At 41.7% G+C, this 20995-nt stretch overlaps 1 protein-coding gene across 1 annotated transcript in view; it reads right to left on the reverse strand.

Annotated features, from left to right (window-relative positions):
• The window catches only part of LOC138373184 (Kruppel-like factor 18), a 33007-nt gene extending 12537 nt beyond the window's left edge, over positions 1-20470 (reverse strand). Inside the window, exons 1-2 of the mRNA XM_069339213.1 lie at positions 20419-20470; positions 18081-18267 (exon numbers count right to left, since the gene is read on the reverse strand). Of these exons, the coding sequence (XP_069195314.1) occupies positions 18081-18267; positions 20419-20470 (239 nt within the window). The remainder of the gene's footprint in view (positions 1-18080; positions 18268-20418) is intronic.
• Positions 20471-20995: the final 525 nt, after the last annotated feature.

Consider the following 20995-nt stretch of genomic DNA (forward strand, 5'->3'; position numbering starts at 1 on the left):
TGTTTATGACGTATTAGAACGTTGTTACAACTTGCTATATTGGTTGTTATAACTGGTTAGGTGGTGTTAAATCTTGTTCGAACGTTGTACCAACGTCGTAGTTTCGGTGTGTGTTTGGGGGGATGTGTATTCGTGTATGCAGGAGTGTGTGCGCGCATTAGTACTTTTAATATTTTCGTGTACATTGAATATATATATCATAATATTAGCCATTCCCGCGCAATATTCTTTATACCAATTCGTATCCAACACGAAGTGTGCTAATTACATATATTATATATATATATATATATATATATATATATATATATATATATAATAAGTGCTGCATCAATGCTGCATAAATGGGGCCTAACCTAACTAAAATGAGAGTTAGTCCCACGGGGACCTCGGCAAATACTGCTCGCGGAGATCCATTTAGATTAAAATATGGGTTTTCATTTGATAAGGACCACTGTATATAGAGGATTAAATAACAAGTCGGTCTAACTCGAACCGAAATTTTGATGGAAATAGATTTAGAGATCATTACCAGTTGGGCCTGCGCCATGAATGAAGAGCAGGGATTATATGAAAGCAAATTCGCTTGGCAAAGTGGGAATTGTAACTGATGAAAGAACGATGAATACGGCGAGGAACAGTTTAATGGTGGCGAGTGATTGAATGATGAAGATTAAGCCACCCAAGAGGTGGCACGGGTATGAGTAACCTGTAAGGGTAAATTATGAATATGATGAGGACTTGTACTTGCCTCCTCATTACACTAGGGAGGAGTAAAGCCCCTCCCTCCTCCCCCCCCCCAATCAGTCAGTCAGATAATCAGTCAATAATAGTCAGTCAGACGTTGATTAAAAGCTTACCTACTCTGGTAACTACCATATTTTTTTCTTTTGGTACTTTGCTCTTGTATAACCAAAAGGGAAAGGAAGGGCGATAAAAGGGGGGAATACATTTTTGTCCAAGAAGAGGCTAAATGGTGGGACCTTTACCACCACTAACAAAGGGGGCGATAGAGGTAGGTACTCCTCATTCTAATGGGGACGATAAAGGGGAAAGCCTTGCCTCCGATAAAGAGTAGGGAAAGAGGGAAAATAACGCTGCCACCACCCAATATTTTGAGACTAGGACGACCATTGATCATTACCCACAATCTCTGATAACCTCAGTAGACTTCAGTAGTAGAAGACTTGGTAGTTGTCCAGACTTCAGTAAGTCTGGATTCAGCGTAACTAAAGCCATGACTTGGCCAAAACCAAACCTGGTAAGCTGACTCGCACCTTCAACACTCAGTAAAATGAGGGGGGGGGGAGGGTGAGGCGGAGTGGTCTTCTCACCCTCACTCACCATCATACTCATATTTGCTACATTGTCTATCCTCCTTTGACATGTCGTGGCTAATGTATACCATAAGGTAAGTCCCTCATTCCCTCAATTTTGACTTTCCAGCCAGAATATATTTCACTGGTATATTACTCTGAAAGATTACTTTCACTGGTCGATTCCTCCTCATGTGGAACATACCGAGACTTCAGTAATGCTCATTTTCCCTGGTTGCCTCAATAATCTGTGTTATTGTGAAAATTCTCATTATGATTTCTTTTTCCCCTTTCTTCTCCTTTGCCACGTGCTCCCCTCTGGCTCTTGTAGATTGTAAATTATCACTGACGTTTTCCTCTCCAACTCTTGCGTTGTATATTTCACCTAAAGTTAACTCTTTATAGCATCTGTTACCGTTGCTTTAATCTGTTTTTCCTCTAATCTTTTAACAACTTCAGCAAATGTTTTGTCTGGCCTTGTTCCTCCATTAGTCACATTACACTTCTTATTCTCTATCCCGTTGCCTTTCTTGCCTCCTTTGCTGCCTTCACATCTTCCTTCCATTGATTTTATTCTAACCTGAAGCTTATGTACATTTTCCTTTCCTTTGTTGGTTTATTTCCTTCAACTCCTCTAAATCCTACAAGGTCGCTGCTGCGAGTTTCTCACTCTTGTCAAGGTTTGCGTTTAGGTCCGCAATGGCCTCGACTACGTTCTATCTTATCTCTCTTTCATGAGTTTCCTGTAATTGTCCAACCCGCTCTCGCACAAGACAGCACATATATGACTTATTGCTTATAGTCAATATATGGCTAATAAGTAAATAAGTGACATATTTATAGTCATATTTTTTTCCAAGGCACTAACTCTTCCTCTCAGTTTTATTAAACAAGAGACTTGATACAGAATTTGACAATATCCTGAGTACTTTACAATTTATTTAAATATTTTAGTTTTATTATTTTTATAAAACTGTAATATCAATATAGGTATATTTTCAGTACTAATTGTAATATCTTAACATACTAAGCAGGTTAGGTTAGGTCGGTGTTTTTTATTCAGCTTTTCAAGGTAAATTCAGATATTCACAATAAATTAGTATGTCACATATACATTTATTCATAAGCCAAAATATTGACTATAAGCAAGTGCGAGAACGGGTTGCAACCCAACCAATTGTCCTAGTGAAGCTGCTCGTAGCTTCGTAGATAAGAGCTTGTAGCTCTTATCACCTCCCTTTGCTTTCTCTCATATCTCTTATTAGCGACTTTTATAATTTCCTTCAACTCTCTTGTGTTGACATTTCTTAGCTGCATTTAGGTCTCTAATGATGTTAATATATTCCATGACGCCATGTTTGTCTTTTGGACATAAATTTTCCTAATTACTAATACTTAGGTGGACATAACGATCACTATTTCCCATTTCTAAACTTCCCTTCACCTACGCCTCTCCATTTTCTTTACTCCCCCCCCCCTCCCCCCCCAAAAAAAAAAACAAAAAAATATAAGTGGGGTTCTTGCTGGTGCACTCATTGCCAGTTCTGGCAAATTAGCCAACCCATCCTCGACTCAAGTCCATTACATCCAGCGGTCAACCCCACAGACGCATTCATAAATTTTAACATGCTGTTCATTCAAAACGGGAATTTTCTCAAGTATAAATTAATATTATAATAGCATATTGTGTATAAATAGGCATAGGTTAGGTTAGGTCAGGTGTTTAGGTTCTGCACCTGACGGGTTTGGCGGGTGCATGGAATCACTTTTGGATCTTTGTTTGGAGGACGGGCTGATAGTCCAGTCCATCCACCCGCCAAACCCGCTGTTTATGAATGAAAAGCGGTTTAGACACGACTCACAACTGCTGACGTTCGAACATATCCGGAACAAGTGCTTCACTGACGAATTTTGTTCGAACCACAACGCTGTAAATGCTTCACCCACGTACTACAAATACAAATAATCACCAACAGAACCTAAACACCTAACCTAACCTATCCTATGCCTATTTATACACAATATGCTAATATATTATAATATTAATTTATATTTGAGAAAATTCCCGTTTTGAATGAACAGCATGTTAAAATTTATGAATGCGTCTGTGGGGTCGACCGCTGGATGTAATGGACTTGGTCTGAGGACGGGTTGGTTGTGTGAGAGTCAGGTTACGTTATAGAACTTCCACTCCCACCCAGAACTCTGTTCTAAATCTGTATATATATTTTCAAGCCATTGATGGCGTTATAGCCTTAATTGAGGTGAATGATGAATACGGTGAGGACCACCTTAATGGGGTGAGTAAATACGGTGAGGACCACCTTAATGGGGTGAGTAAATACGGTGAGGACCACCTTAATGGGGTGAGTAAATACGGTGAGGACCACATTAACTGACAGCTGGTAAAAGTTATATTCCCGTCCTGTAGCTCTGATAACGACCTGTCAACGAACCACTGCACTTTCATCCCGTAATTGCTGAAAGATAATTTTGCCCCCGTATCTAATTCCATTCCGGCTCCAACAGCCCTGACTGATCCTCGAATAAGCAACTCCTCGGTAGTTTGGGCTTGTTCGTGCTTACACTGAGTATCTTTGATCGGTAATCACCTCCCCTTTGATATCGTAGGTAATTGGGAGGCAGATAAAATGTCATTAAGAGATGCCCGTCACGACAAACTTAATTAAAGGACTTTTGCAAGTTAATAAAGCTTTGAAAAACGTTTTTTTTTATGGTCGAAACGTTAGTTTAATGGAATTGGTAAACGTTTTAGAGGAAATAAGGTTTTTGTGGAATGTTGTATCGCTTTTACTTTGAAAATGTTTTTATCAAATTTTCAAAAGCGTTTTTTTTTTTAGTTTTGATCTTTGTTAAAATATAAATAGTTTGAAATTTTGCGTGTTTTTTTTTAATAGTTTAGTGGAGAAAATATATATGTTAGCTCTGGCAGTATCGGTTTAATGTATATCTGAAAACGATTTAACCAAAGGAAATTTAGTAACATGATTGTTGTATACAAATGGGTGAAAGGTATAAAATAACAGGATATTTTATAACAGGAAATAGGAACTGAAAAGAATACAAGGTAATCAATTCGATCAGTTAATAATAATAAAAAAAGGAAACAAAAAATAACAGGAAACAGTGGATATTAATTCACTAAGTTTAGATTCAGGAATGACGTGGGTAAATACTGGTTTGGTAACAGGGTTGTTGATTTATAGATCAAATTATTGGGTAACGTAATGGATGTGGGAGCGCTTGGTTGTTTCAAGCGTAAGTTATACATACATATATATGAATGAGTTCGGGCAATATAAAAAGGAGCTGCCTTGTTTGGGCCACTATAATTAACTAATAAATAATTAACTAATAATTAATTATTAAACTTCTACAGTTTATTTTAGTCATGATATTTTCTTTAGAAATTATGACTTACCAAGAAGTTAACTGGAATTTTCATAAGAATATACTGAGAAACTTTACGGGATCGAATATATGTATTCATTAGAAAAATAAATCAGATAAATATAGATTTAACAAATTTATAATTAGCGTTTAAATATTAGTCCTTAGTTACATTAAAGAGTTATTCTATGATAATCTTGTAGCTTACAGAAACAGTCGGTTACAGGGATAATTCAGCGTAATACATCGCTTAAATCCTTTTTTGAGTCTTTGATTGTCAGTTTTTTTTTTTAACAGTTAAATCGTTTAAAGTATTTTAGGAAGAGATTCTGTTATTTGTTAATTAGCATAATTAGGGAGACGCATGCATTTGTTAATTGAGACACGGAGGCCGCGTCCCCCCCCCCCCCACTCTGACGACACGTCTGTAACGAGGGTAATTCCCGCCATTATCCAACTCCCTGGCACCAATTCCCCCGCGCTGACGAATTCCAGGCGTCGCTCGTGCCTCATCACTCGCAATTGTCAGCGTTTTAATAATCCTTTTTTTAATGTAAATATATACTAAAAAAATTCTTATAGGCGCAGCATTGACATTATAATCTATATAGCACTTCGTTATCTTTTTAATCAGTGTTTTTTCCTCTTTCACACTTCTGATAACACATCGGAATTGATGTTTTATCAACGGGACCTTTGGGTACTTTGCTTTACACCTGATGCATCTGTTCACCTACGAGTAAACAAGTAGCTGGGAACTAGGTGTCGAGGGGAAGGTCAGTCGCTGACCTTACTCTATCACGAGAGAATGGTTCTAGCCATTCCATTCAGTCTTGCAAAGAGTCATCAGTGTGTTAGACCTCAAGTCTCAGTTAGATACCAGTTTGCGTATCTATGAAAGCCTCCATAATAGTGGGTGGTAAGTAGTTCAGAGATTAGAGCTACGGGCTACCGCCCTGGTGGTCTGTGGTTCGATGCTCTTATGGCCCGAATGATTACATATATATATATATATATATATATATATATATATATATATATATATATATATATATATATATATATATATATATATATATATATTTTGGTAGCAGTCTTTCCTGTAGACATATATTATTAAATATGACCGAAAAAGTAAGATTAATAATTCTAACACGAATTTTCTCAATCTTTCGTACATTACGCTTCACTGTTGGAGGTAAATCAAAAATCAATTCTCCAAAATTCATTTTTATTTCTAGTCTGACGCGACACGGGCGCGTTTCGTAAAACTTATTACATTTTCAAAGACTTTAGTTCACAAATACACAACTGAATAGAACTTACGTATCTCCGATTTTATATCTACATTTGAGTGAGGTGGAAGGGGTGATGTGGCATTAACACAAGACAGAACAACACAGAAATCATCGATAGATACAGCGATAGCAGGCGGCTTGACGTTTGCGAGGCACTACACATCAAGAAGTCAACACCAGCAATCAACAGCCAATTATTGCACAACTATATTCTACCCACCTCAAGACTCCGCTCCAATATAGAAGCATCAAGAAATATGGACCAATAGGCTTTCTACAAACACTTCTATTCAATATCCATTGTTTCGTGTTCTGTCTTGTGTTGATGAAATTAATACCCTATTAATACCCTTGTTCTGTCTTGTGTTGATGAAATTAATACCCTATTAATACCACATTTTGTTCTGTCTTGTGTTAATGCCACATCACCCCTTCCACCTCACTCAAATGTAGATATAAAATCGGAGATACGTAAGTTCTATTCAGTTGTGTATTTGTGAACTAAAGTCTTTGAAAATGTAATAAGTTTTACGAAACGCGCCCGTGTCGCGTCAGACTAGAAATAAAAATGAATTTTGGAGAATTGATTTTTGATTTACCTCCAACAGTGAAGCGTAATGTACGAAAGATTGAGAAAATTCGTGTTAGAATTATTAATCTTACTTTTTCGGTCATATTTAATAATATATATATATATATATATATATATATATATATATATATATATATATATATATATATATATATATATATATATATATAAACTGAAAACTCCACATCCCAGAAGTGACTCGAACCCATACTGCCAAGAGCACTATGCAACTGGTGTACAAGAGACCTTACCCACTCGACCATCAGTGACCGTACAAAAGATGATGGTAGCCGAGGCTATTTGCCCATCATCCCGACGGCACTTTGATGGTAATCTTGGGCATAGTTATTTTATCAAATCACCTCATTTTGTATAATATATATATATATATATATATATATATATATGTATATATATATATATATATATAAATAAAGCATCGCGATGGATATGGTAGGTAGTGTTGGTTTATGTATTATGTGTACGGTCTCTGTATTGTCATAACACTCCACTCACAGTATGTTTTTTTTTTTTATACATTTTTTTATTATTCATGTTTGTATTCCTTGCTCTGCAGTTTGTACTTGTAGTGTCATACGCACGTGGGGCTTGACAGCTGAGTGGACAGCGCTTCGGATTCGTAGTCCTGAGGTTCCAGGTTCGATCCTAGGAGGGGGAAACAAATAAGCAGTTTGTTTCACCCTGATGCACTTGTTCACCTAGTAGTAAACAGGTACCTGGGAGTTACAGTTGCTACGGGCTGCTTCCTGGGGATGTGCTACAAAAAGGAGGTCTGGTCGAGGACCGGGCCGCGGGGACGCTAAGCCCCGAAATCATCTCAAATAGATAACCATATGGGCCCTTTTTAATTCTTTCATTTGTTTTTCACAAAGTTACGAAAATGTTGATATGATTTTGCCAAGTTTAAACCAAACTAAGCTGTTGACTTTTACATAGTGTTCACCTCATCGTTTCATGCGGAATGAATAGCCAAGATTAAGACTTTGGGACTCCTGGGAGTAGGTCCCCTGAGAAGGGCAGCCGTGAGAGGGCGTTCTTGAGGGATGATCCCGAGGGACCATTCAGACGGTCTAGAAAGGGTCCCGAGAAGTGGAAATTGAAAAAATTAATTAAGGTATAAATACACACCAAGGGATGAGGAAGCTCAAGCTATTCTCACCGAGAGATGGTCATAAGGGACTGAGGGATGGTCCCGTGGGATGGTCCCGTGGGATGGTCCCGTGGAATGGTCCCCTGGGATGGTCCCGTGGGATGGTCCCAAGGTTGGTCTCTAGGGATAGTACTGAAAGAAGTCCGTACAAATAGGCCTCAAGTCAGGTAGAAATAGCCTAAGCTACTCTATCCCTTTGAGATGTATTTTTTCTTGTCTCAATAAACATACTTGAACTTGGCCCCCCAAGGTCTTGGGGTCTTACACACGCTGGAGTGACCACTGCTTCACTGGAAGCATATACAAATACCTGTCGCAGATGAGTGATTAAAGATGACTGAGAGTTCACGTGAGCATATGTTCCATGTAAATAAAGACGAATTGTCACCAGCAACACGGTGAATGTCCAATGTGATCTTCAAGAACTAGTTTTCCAGTCACCACCCCATACATGGGGGGGGAATATAACTTATAATTTGATGGGTATGGTGCTTGAGGTGAGTGTTTGAGGCAAAGTAACACAGTATATATTTATGGTAACATACTGAAGTGCCACAATCTCATATGCAGGGACTTGGACGCGGGGTCACCGCCCCCTCCCCCACTCATGAGAGGGGGAGGGGAGAGATTAGTTGTGTATACAAACTTAAATCGATACTGCCAATCCATTAATCCATTCCTACATTCACTATAGCTACGTTAACATGTACTAATCGTACACATGTTTTATCTCGTTATCATTCATTTCGCATTTCAAACCTAACTCTGTATTTGATCATCATCATCATAGTTATGAAAGGAAAACACATCGTGCATGAGATTCAGCAGGTTGTTGTGTTCTCTGGGGCAGATGCTTCACCTAGTCATGTCTTTGTGACGCAATTTTTGTATTTAGTTTTATCCATTCTACTCTTCGAGAGAGAGTGAGAGAGTGTGAGTGTGAGTGTGAGTGTGAGTGTGAGTGTGAGTGTGTGTGTGTGTGTGTGTGTGTGTGTGTGTGTGTGTGTGTGTGTGTGTGTGTGTGTGTGAAGCTCCCGCCAGCCGTCCTCCTCGGGTCCGTCTAATTACCCAAAGCTACCCAAAGCCGCCTAGCATTACGTCGGTAATGAAGAAATATTACATTTACTCACTATAATGTTGGTGCTGAATGATGAACATGACAAAAACACTTTTACTCTGACATAATATAAATTTATAACGAAATTAGACAAAACTAGGTGGCAGGTGACGCCATAGGAAGTCGACGATCCAAGCGACAATGTTGTGGTGGTTGTTTTAGAGTCAGCTACTCTGAACAAAATTTCCATGTAGCACGGGCTATAGTGAGCCCGTAATGATGTACAGGCTCTATATTGGATAATATATTGAATCAGTAAGCATCTTATCCAAGATATATTTTTGCCTGGAGGTTAGGTTAGGCACTGGAGGCTGATATGCCAGCACACTCCAGGCAACAATATGTCTTAGATAAATCGTTCCATAACATTGTCGCTTGGATCGTAGACTTCCTATGGCGTTACCTGCCACCTAGTTTTGTTTAATTTCGTTATAAAATTATATTATTTCAGAGTAAAAATATGTTTTTGTCATGTTCTACATTCAGCACCAACATTATAGTGAGTAAATGTCATTTCCTCATTACCGACGTAATGCTAGGCGGCTTTGGGTAACTTTTGGTAATTAGACGCATCATCCTCGTCCCACCTTGGAAATACAAACCGAAATTGTCTCTATTTTCCGCTTGTTACAACTTGTAATAAAGTTGTTACATCTTGGCTTATCGTATTTATGACGTATTAGAACGTTGTTACAACTTGCTATATTGGTTGTTATAACTGGCTAGGTGTTAAAACTTGTTCGAACGTTGTACCAACGTCGTAGTTTCGGTGTGTGTGTGTCGGGCATCCACAAGGAATGGGGGAGTTGGCCCCATAACCAGTACTTAAAAGATCCCAATTTTAAGAAAGTAAATAAAATTGGTTGTTTATCTCACAGAAGTCAAACTGAGAATAGAAATATTAAGTAATGTTAATGTCTTTCTCACGGAAATAATAACATAGGATAAAAAAAACTCACATATTTTGTGAAATGTTTACATAAATTTCACAAATACACAAGTGTGGGATTTTATCCTAAAATATAAATGTTAGTAATATTAATAGAAGGTAAAAACTCACATGTTACAACAGTCATATAGTGGGGGGTGCAATAGTTGTATATCATACAACGTCACACAGCGTATGTTTGTAAAATATGTACATTCTAGAATGGGTTAGAATCGTAACCAGCAAGGATTGACTGGGCACCAGTCGTTAACTGTTCGCTCCATTTACCCAGTAGTAATTGAGGACCTGGTTGTTTACTGATTGGTGGGTCGTGTTTCAGGGGAAACAACTAGCAGGGTAAGGCTTTAAAAGGCTTTCTAACAGGAGTCGGAAGTCGCTTAGCCCCGTATCCACCTGTGTAGGGGAAAAGTAATGTAAGAGAGTTTTAAGGGTGATGGAATATTGTGTAACGCTGCCTCACTAGATTATGTGAAGGTTCTCTCGTGTTAAACACAGAAATCACAATAGCGTGATGCATCAAATGAACAAATCCACAAGGGCCGTGATGAGGGTTCGAACCTATGTCCGAGAGGATCCCAGACGCGCCAAAATCGACTGTGCTACGACATGGTTAAAAGAATTGCAACCGGGAGTTCAACTAACCTAGGTCAGTTGAGATCCTAGCTGAGGTTTAAGGCGCGTCTGGGATCCTCTCGGACGTAGGTTCGAATCCTCATCACGGCCCTTGTGGATTTGTTCATTCTCTCGTGTGTCTGCTGAGCGGAGTTTACGAGAGATGGGTGAGAAATGGGTGACGCAGAGGAGGAGAGGAGGAAGTGGTCGAAGAACGGGAAGGTAGTATAGATCTCTTGGAACAGATCCAAGAGGTAAACTAATGGGTGACCTGGCAAGGTTTGACGTTTTAATGGGTGACGTTGAAATAGAAACCGTTGGAATGCGTGACGCAGAAAGCAAGCAAGGAAGCAAGCAAGCAAAAAAGCTAGGCGAGAGCTGCCTTACCCATAAGGTAAGACCACGTGACCTGACGCAGTATTGTTCTACGCCCCAAGAGCTTGCAGTCTGGGCCTCCCCGGGCAGGCAGGTGGTGACTACGATTGATGGCGGCGGCCTGACACCTTTTGTGTTAGGCTCAAGGTGAGAGATGAGCATGGGGGAGAGTGTGTGTGCAGTGTGAGTAGTGGTAGGGGGAGCTGCGAGAAGTGCGGTGGGGAATAGATGTCAGTGGTGGGAGGAGCAGTGGGCACTGCTTGATACCTACTTGATGGGGTTATGGGAGCTCTTCTACTCTCGATGCCCGGCCCGAGGCCATCCAAGGGATCCTTGGCTAAGGGAACACACAAGCATCCGTTCAGGTATATCATAGCACAACGGTTACACAAATTACCATCCTGTAGTGCAGTGTAACTTCAGTGACATAATTTGCCCATCACTAAAATAAAACATTAAAAAAAAATCACGTGCCGATTAAAAAAATCTTATGTATTTGAATAAGATTTGTCAATTATAACTACTTGGAACTACTGTTTAAATAAACTCCACCCGATTTGCCACCAAAAACTAGATACATATATAAAGAATAATTTAACACAATGCAAGTGTGGGGTTTGAGAGGCAGCTATTGAGGCTTACACAGAGGCAGAATATAAAATGGAAGAGGAAGATATTAGTGTGTTCTTGAGACAGGAACACGTGTTTGGTAACTACCGACAAAGGAAGTCATTACGAGATAATGGATCATCGTTGAACGCCGTAATTGTCACGGATGGCTGCACGTGTTCCTGTCGTGATGACGGATACTCCGAGACACTTGCACAATGTTGCACATGTTGAAGCTGCCGTAACTGGGGCTGGAAATGTTGAAAAATGACATAACAGGGGCTGGAGATATTGATGATGGCATGACAGGAGCAGGAGTAGTTGAAAATGGCATGACAGGGGCTTAAGGATTTTAAAATTATAATCTTTATAAGGATTATAATTTATAAATTTCATTCAGCCTATATTTTATCCTGACCCCTTCCCAGAGTTATATAGTCTAATGGTTTCTCACTTTCCCCTCGTAGTTCCCTTCCCTTCTGCCTATATTTATTTTGAATCGGTTTCATTCTGACTGTTTTGGCTTCAGTGAATTTTATTTAAAAACTAACACAACCATTCCCACTCAATCTTTCACTAAAAGTAAATATCATAAGATAATATTTCACTAACCCAACCAAACGCATTGAAGCTAAGCTTTCACGTTACCAATCTCAGCCCAACCTCTTGGGCTGGACGGTAGAGCGACGGTCTCGCTTAATGCAGGTCGGAGTTCAATCCCCGACTGTCCAAGTGGTTAGGCACCATTCCTTCCCCCAGTCCCATTCCAAATCCTCATGCTGATCCCTTTCAATTCTTTCTTTTTCATAATCTTTCTCTTCATAATTCCCTTCCCTTATTCCGCTCTGACTCGAGCCATTCTTACACTCGTTCAGTCAATCCTGCACTCAGCCAGTCTCACTGGAGCCACTCTTGAACTCAACTACTTTCTTACTGAAGCATCAGCAGACGAACCAAGTAATCTCCGATGACAAGAGAGCCTCTAGGCCTCGGTTCGGTTCTTAATAATAATTCATAATGATAACAAAAATCACATTTATCAGAAATCGCATTATTGAACACATTGATATATATGTCTGTTAAATGTATAATGTATGTTACAGGATCTTCAAGAATTAACACGTCCTGCCCGAAACGCTTTGCGTAATAGTGGCTTTAGGCATTGTATGTACTAGCTCTATCTATAAATCTGTCAATTTTTGTAAAACCTCTTATATGTATGTACTTTACCTGAATAAACATTTATTTATTATTATTTATTTAAATAGTATCTTAAGTGCATGTTAGAAATCATTTAAATATGATTGGCAAAATAATTGATTACAGTAATTTCAAAACTATCACATTAACCTGTCTGTTTCCTGTATATGGTAATCTAGTTATATACGGTAAACGTGTCGCTTCTCGTCACAGCCAGATACGCCCAAGTCCTCTCAACTTCCCTTCCATTTCAATTCCAGCCGTTCTTCCCTACAACCCTTTCATTACCATTCCAGCCGTCCCTTCGTTCCAGCTATCCCTCTTGTACACCCATCCCAGCAGTCCACCCAACAAACAGGAATTTTGTTGAGTGGAAAAAGACTAAATCAATGTAGATTTAAATTCAGCATGCTGTTTTTGCGCGCGCGCACGCAAACACACACACACACACACACACACACACACACACACACACACACACACACACACACACACACACACACACACACACACACACACACCACACACACACACACACACACGGGATAAAGTGAACGAACGTGTTTTGTGTTGCCAATAATTTGGTGTTGGGGATTTCTCTGTTGTTTCCTTTTGAATACTGTTATGTCCAGAGTAGGAGGGGGAGTGGGGGGGGGGGGGAGTTGGCTATTTATCGGCCTGGCTTCAGTGGCTGCGATGGTATCGTGGACGCTCGGTATTGTAGCTGTCTGGTTAGTATTGTATCGTGGGTGCTTGGTATCGTAGTTACGAGGCAATAGAAACTGCTTTGACAGGATCGGTGGCCTAGCATAATGATTGTAATAGGCATCCATTAGTCTCAGGAGAGTATGGAGTTGCGCTCTGATTGTCGGTCCGGAGTGGCGTCTCCAGGGCACAAAGCCAGGGTAGGTTGATACAGGGGGAGAAGCTGTTACCCATGCAGCAGGTCTCCCATCTCCACGGCGCCGAAAATCTGAATGGTAGCATAATACAACCATTCCAAATATACAGTTTCCCTGGAAATGATGATGCTGGAATGCTGCCGAGTCGTAACCAGTCTACCATGACACTACGGAATTAGTCTATAAACAGCATGGTCATTCTCTTCTGTGGTGCAGCGATCTTAGAACCATTCTCGCTGCAAAATGTGTCGCATTCTTTAGCCATAATTATTAGACACAGTTGTTTGGTATCTTGGTAATATGGTTATCACGTCATTCTGTGTGTTTACTAGTTGTGTTTGCGGGGGTTGAGCTTTTTTGCTCTTTCGGCCCGGCTCTCAACTGTCAATCAACTGTTTACTAACTACTTTTTTTTCCACACCCCACACACACACCCCAGGAAGCAGCCCGTGACAGCTGACTAACTCCCAGGTACCTATTTACTGCTAGGTAACAGGGGCACTTAGGGTGAAAGAAACTTTGCCCATTTGTTTCTGCCTCGTGCGGGAATCGAACCCGCGCCACAGAATTACGAGTCCAGCGCGCTATCCACCAGGCTACGAGGCCCCCTGACGTGATAACTGTGCAGCACTACCATACCATGCACACTGTCAGCTTGTTCGGGGAATGTGTCTATGTAAATTGCCTTCCCCCATTCCCTAGTCGCCCTGTACAAACAGGAAAGTAAACCTTGTTTTCCTGCTAAGTGCGTGCATGCGTGCGTGCAGTGTTCGTAATATAATCATAGACGTACCTGTCTTGAGGCCAGGCTCGTTAAAGCGGCGCCCGTCACCTTAAAACACGTTCATAGATGTTAACGTACGGTGTATTAAATATAGATTTGATCTTAAAAATTTGTTTTATATATTAAAGTTCAGTGTGTAGTTAGGCGTGGGTTAGATGAGGTGTTTAGGTTCTGTTGGCGATTATTTGTAACTGAATGACGTGAGTGAAGCATTTGCAGAGCTGCGACTCGAACTTAGTCGAGGAGAAACAGGGCTTCACTGACGACCTCGTCAGCGAAACCCTGTTTGAGAAATGTTCGAATATCACTCGAGTCGCGTGTAAAGCGTTTTTTATTCACGGACGGTGTTTGGCAGCTGAATTAATGAGCATTTGACCTTTGTCGATGAGGACGGGTTGCACAAACACGCTTTCTATTGCAAACAAATCGTGAACGATAAAAGAGCCAAACAAAAAATGATTTCCATCTGTAAACTGCACAGTCGAATGGCACTTGCTGGCGAGCCCTATGTAACCCCGACGACTTGTGACGAGTCGCACACGCACAGCGGAACTAGATGTGACAAAAGCAAATGAGGGGCCAGACTTGATCTCACCATTGGAGGAGGAGACTGAGGAGCCGGTCGGCCGAGCGGACAGCACGCTGGACTTGTGATCCTGTGGTCCTGGGTTCGATCCCAGGCGCCGGCGAGTAACATTGGGCAGAGTTTCTTTCACCCTATGCCCCTGTTACCTAGCAGTAAAATAGGTACCTGGGTGTTAGTCAGCTGTCACGGGCTGCTTCCTGGGGGTGGAGGCCTGGTCAAGGACCGGGCCGCGGGGGCACTAAAAAGCCCCGAAATCATCTCAAGATAACCTCAAGATAACCATTATTGCAGGAGGAGGCTGCAGAAGTACTTTGTCCACCATTATCTACATTTTGTATTAAAACTCTCGAGGCAGGAATCCCCCCCCCCCCAGTATTCTGGATAAAAGGCAAACGTGGTCCCCCAAAAAATGGGGATAGCAAGGAGGCACAGAATTACAGGCCGGTGTCATTAATTCGTATTCAGTGTAAAGTGCTGGAGAACATGATCACGTTGAGAGTGATGACCCATCTGGACAGAACAAACTCTGGGACAATAAGGCAGCATGATTTGTGACAGTCAAACTCAGTCTGTCAAACTTATTTTTAGTTCTATGACAATGTTCCTGAAGACAGGAGACTGTATTTTTCCAGGCTGTCAAATGGCATTTGATGCTGTTCTTATTGAAAAGCAAGTGTGTGTGCTTTTGGGAAAACACACAAACTGGGGAAAAAAATAACTGGGAAAACACTGACATGGGTAAGGTAGTATCTGAAGGATAGAAACCACGAACAGTCAGAGAAGAGGTTTCGAACTGATGGAATGTAACAGGCGGAGTCCTACGAGGCTTGGTTCTGCGACCACTTTAAGTGAACGATCTACCTAAAGGGGAGGGGGGGGGAGTACCATGTTTTGGATTCGACAAAGAATTCGAACGTCAGATTAGTTAACTTACGATGTAACTGGTACGACAAGGTTAGTATGCGGGGGAATAAAAAGCTTGACCTCACTTCTCCATAGACACTGGAGAGGTGAGGTCTCTCACTTCTCACAAGTGAGGTCTCTCACTTCTCACAAGTGAGGTCTCTCACTTCTCACAAGTGAGGTCTCTCACTTCTCACAAGTGAGGTCTCTCACTTCTCACAAGTGAGGTCTCTCACTTCTCACAAGTGAGGTCTCTCACTTCTCACAAGTGAGGTCTCTCACTTCTCACAAGTGAGGTCTCTCACTTCTCACAAGTGAGGTCTCTCACTTCTCACAAGTGAGGTCTCTCACTTCTCACAAGTGAGGTCTCTCACTTCTCACAAGTGAGGTCTCTCACTTCTCACAAGTGAGGTCTCTCACTTCTCACAAGTGAGGTCTCTCACTTCTCACAAGTGAGGTCTCTCACTTCTCACAAGTGAGGTCTCTCACTTCTCACAAGTGAGGTCTCTCACTTCTCACAAGTGAGGTCTCTCACTTCTCACAAGGTTAGTGTTCCAACCCCCCACCCCCACTCCACAGACACATTGCTCGTGTGGGGACGAAGGGCCTCGCAGCTGAGTGGACAACGCTCTGGGGTCGTAGTCCCAAAGGTCCGGGCTTGATTCCCGGCAGAGGGAGAAACAAATAGGCAGAGTTTCTTTCACCCTGGTGTACCTGTTCACCTAGCAGTAAATAGGTACTTGGGAGTTACACAGCTGCAACGGGCTGCTTCCTGGGGGATGTGTAACAAAAAGGAGGCCTAGTCGAGGACCGGGCCGCAGGGGTGCTAAGCCCCGAAATCATCGTCAAGATAACCCGTCTTCTCCGCTAGTATGCTGCTCCGGCATGGACCTCCAGCTGAAGAACCACATAACAGAAACTTAAAACCTGAGCTAAGGCGACTGAACAACGAAGAACGAATGATGGGAGACATGTTAACGACGTGCAGAATTATAAGGGAAATTAACCAAATAGATTAAGAAACATTGTTTAAAGTGAGGCACAGTAGAACGCTGTGATGTAGACGGAATTACAACAAATTTCTTCAGCTCAAGAATCGAAATTAAATGGAACAGATTAGACATTAAGGCGTTGAAGCCAACGCAATACTTAAAAATAAATGATGAAATGAGATAGTCACTTAACTAGCAGTTACTTAACTCAGAGTGTCATTGAATTACCAAGGTCAGAAAGGTCGGGCTTAAGAACTGACGCGCGACCCTGTAATGGCATTTTGGAGAGTATATTTAGTGAGTACAACGTCACAAATAATGTGCCTTTCCACCTCCACCTCCCTCCCTCTTCCACATCCAACTCTTCACTCCGATTCCTCCTCCACCTTTCCCACCTCCCACTCTCCACCAATTCCCCTCTCTCACCTTCCTCTTTCTCACCCTCTTCGACCTTCCCTCGTTCCTCCACCACCTTCTCCCCCCTCTCCTTTCTTTATTCCCCCTCCCCTCTTCATCTCACACATCCCTTCCTGTCTCCCCCTCCCCCCCCCCTACTCTTAGCCCCCAATACCCAAGTTGGGCATCAATTCTTCCAGTATCAGACCATCCAGGGACTCTGTGCCCAACTTATGATGGAGAGTGGGGATGCGGTCTCCGCCCCCCCCCCATCCTCCATCCACCCCCCCCCCCCATCCTCCATCCATCCCCCCCCCCATTTTCCAGCCCTCCTGCACGATGGCTCACGCACGCACGCGCACACGCACGAATTTTAAACGCAACTAAACACGGAAGGTACGATTTCGTAAGGGATGCAGCTTTACAGAAAATCTTCATTTAATATGGACAAGCAGATTTAGGATAGTGGCTTTAGGCATTGCATGTACTAGCTCTATAAGTTCATCAATATTTGTATCACACCTTATATGTATGTACTTTGCCTGAATGAACATTTGAATTTGATAAATTGTTAGGATGTCTTCCAATATACCAGAGTCAATGAAATAGTTAATTGTACAATACACCAGTAAATCTAAAGTCTTTTACAGTTTCACATTCAATAATGTAGTGTTCACAGAGTTTATAAGCTTGATACCTGGTTGATGGGGTTCTGGGAGTTGTTCTACTTCCCAAGGCCGGCCCGAGGCCAGGCTTGACTTGTGAGAGTTTGGTCCACCAGGCTGTTGCTTGGAGCGGCCCGCAGGCCCACATACCCACCACACCACCACAAGCTGAATAATGTGGTAGGGGCTCAGCCTCACTAACCTGCCAGATGGGCCAAGGCGAATTACCGCTATGTCAAGATCACATTGTCTGGTCCGGTTACTGTGTTCACCATACATAATACCTGTTATTACAAAGGTTGTCACAACTTTTAATATGGCAACTTTTAGGTCTTTCAGCGTTTCTTCTAAAAATGTGCTGAAATAAATGCTGAAATGTTCTTTTAAGTCTGATGAAATTTCCATAATTTGTTTTTACTAATTGCATTAAATGGTTCATGGTCATAGTCTGTTCTCTCCTGCAAGCCTGATTGGCCAAACGATCTACACAAGTTTAAATACAGATACGACCAAGACCAATGGGATCGGAGATCCCGTTTCCCAGTCAATTGAAGGTTGAGAGGCGTGGTCCAAGAGCTAAAGCTCACCCCTACGTAGACATCAAAATATCTACAGTTTACTTTGAAGAGATAAAGAGAGAGAAATCTATGGTTTACATTTTTCTCCACGCCGCTATAACTGGGTATACCTGGTGACATACTTTGATATATATTTAGCTGGGAAAATGGCATGGATAGGTTGCTTGGGTGGGAACACGACAAAGCCATTACCGTGGGTTCGACTCTCCTGGCTGAAGGAAGGTGTAACTGGTGAGTTAGTGGCTCCAGCGCCGACTCTTTCTATGGAGTATTGGGGCGTCTTGGTCCTGGCCGATGTTAAATGCTATTTTTCTCATTGTGTCATCTTGATAGAAATTTTAGTAGTACATGTGTCGTTGTGGAATATGGCTTCTGAGGTATTTTATTAGTCTCTCCGTCTTTCTCTCCCCCCCCACACACACTCCCTACCACTCGCCTCTCCCTATATCCTCTCCCTCTATCCTCTCCCTCTCCCTCTATCCTCTCCCTCTATCCTCTCCCTCTCCCTCTATCCTCTCCCTCTATCCTCTCCCTCTATCCTCTCCCTCTCCCTCTATCCTCTCCCCCCCCCCTACTCACTCACATCATAACAAATCTGTTTTCTCTTCCGTTCATTTTTCTGTCAAACTTTGCACGATCGTCCTGACGGGCGGAAAGTTGCGAGATGCACGATAAGACCAGAGTTTGGGGAAGGCTGGAACTCGGGTCCTCCAACTACCGCTCCCGATAACAACTACTTCAACTCGTCAAGCTCCACAGAGGCTACAGAACTGAACTCCGTTATCTACAAAGTTTTTTTTCCCCCCTTCTTCTTGCTTTGAAATGTTAGGATGAATTTTTTCGTCTTGACAGATGTAAGTGTGTGTCAGAATACACTTGACCCCTTGAAGGATTCGAACCCGGTTAGCCAGGGGCCTCCATGCCTCTTGGTCATGTCTAGTACTATAACCACTCGGCCATCTGTGTAAGTATTTTGGGAAGTCGTCTGACTTTTAACCCCAATACCCTTTCTCGTGACTATTTTGGGCACAGATACTAATGTATCCAAGTATATGGGCAAGAATGATGACAGAAAACGCATGATTCGTAAGTATCCCCATAGGAAAAATGCTATGTATCCTATATTGATACTTATATACATTTCTATATACATGTAAATTGTGTGAATTAAGGTAATAAAGAGAACGGTATAAATGTCAATAATTTGTGTTAAGTTCTTGTGGACTAAACCGTTTTTGTTTGGTTTTGTTTTCCAGGTACGTGGGTGTTGTCATGGGGTGTCTCGGGTACATTGGTGTGGTCTTGAGTGTCCCATGTATACGTGCGACTCCCAGGTACGTGGGTACTATCGTAGGTCTCCCATGTGTGTGGGTGTTGTCGTGGGAATGTATTCGCTTAACTCAGAATGAAAGAAAATGAAGGCATGGTGTAATTCTTGAATAGATTAATCCATGTCTGTACCTAAGGATTATTATTGGTTCCATAAGCGGGGGAAGAAATAGGTGTTTGCTCAACCCACAGTGACATGCAAACACATTCTCAGGGCTGAAAGAGCCCATGTGGGGGGGGGGGGCTAACCTTGACGCACGTAAAATGCTGCAAGCAGCATATGTGCGCTCCGTCATAGCCTATGCCACTACAGGTTTATGCTTGAACAATGCAAGCATGGTATGAAATGTCTTGAACGCAAAAACGAACCCATGATAATTATTAGTGCGCTCAAAAACAGCCAAAACATCGAATTACTACACAAGTTGTCCAACTAGTGCTAAAAACGTGATTAAGCAACTGATTTCTAAGCTTTCAATTACGGTTGCTAGAGACCCTTCATAAAATGATATTAAGGATTATAACACTTTTTATGAAATAGAAATATATGTGCTATTTATCTATTTATATGAAATATAAATAGATGAAATATAAATAGATAGTGCTCATGCTGCGGCATGAGCACTTTCGTACCTGGAAGACCTCCACCTGCTTGAGCAAGCTCTCGAGCACATGACCGCCTCATTCCTGGGAGGAAGAAGCACCTAAGATTGCTATAAACAAAATTACAAAGAAAACATTATAAAATGGAGCAAATGATGGATCTGCTAATGCTACTAATGGCAGGGGTGGACCGACAAACACTGTTATAAGCAATAATGCCTTTTACAACGGGAATAAAGAAACAGCCGGGATTGATGGACTGCGCTTCCTTAACGCCAGCAAGGCTCACTGCCCTTGTTATGGCATTAAGGTATGTAGACAAAGACTCAATAGGAGCAGTGATTGACATTGTCTGTTAACTACATTACGAAGCCTTTGAAACCGCAGGCGACTGACCCGAGGGACAGTCCCTGAAACAGCGCTTGTGAACATTTTAACTAATCAAGGAAGTGTGATTCAGTTGCTGTAAATTCGCCCCGTCAACCTTCCTATTCTTGCCTGTGGAAAAGAATATGTGCAGAGTGCACTGAAGGACAATGTTGAATACTTTATCCCCAAGACGTTACACACAAGTTATCATGTAACAAGAACACAGGCAAGGTAACTA

Source organism: Procambarus clarkii, chromosome 41, assembly GCF_040958095.1.
Source record: "Procambarus clarkii isolate CNS0578487 chromosome 41, FALCON_Pclarkii_2.0, whole genome shotgun sequence".
Classification (NCBI taxonomy): Eukaryota; Metazoa; Arthropoda; class Malacostraca; order Decapoda; family Cambaridae; genus Procambarus; species Procambarus clarkii.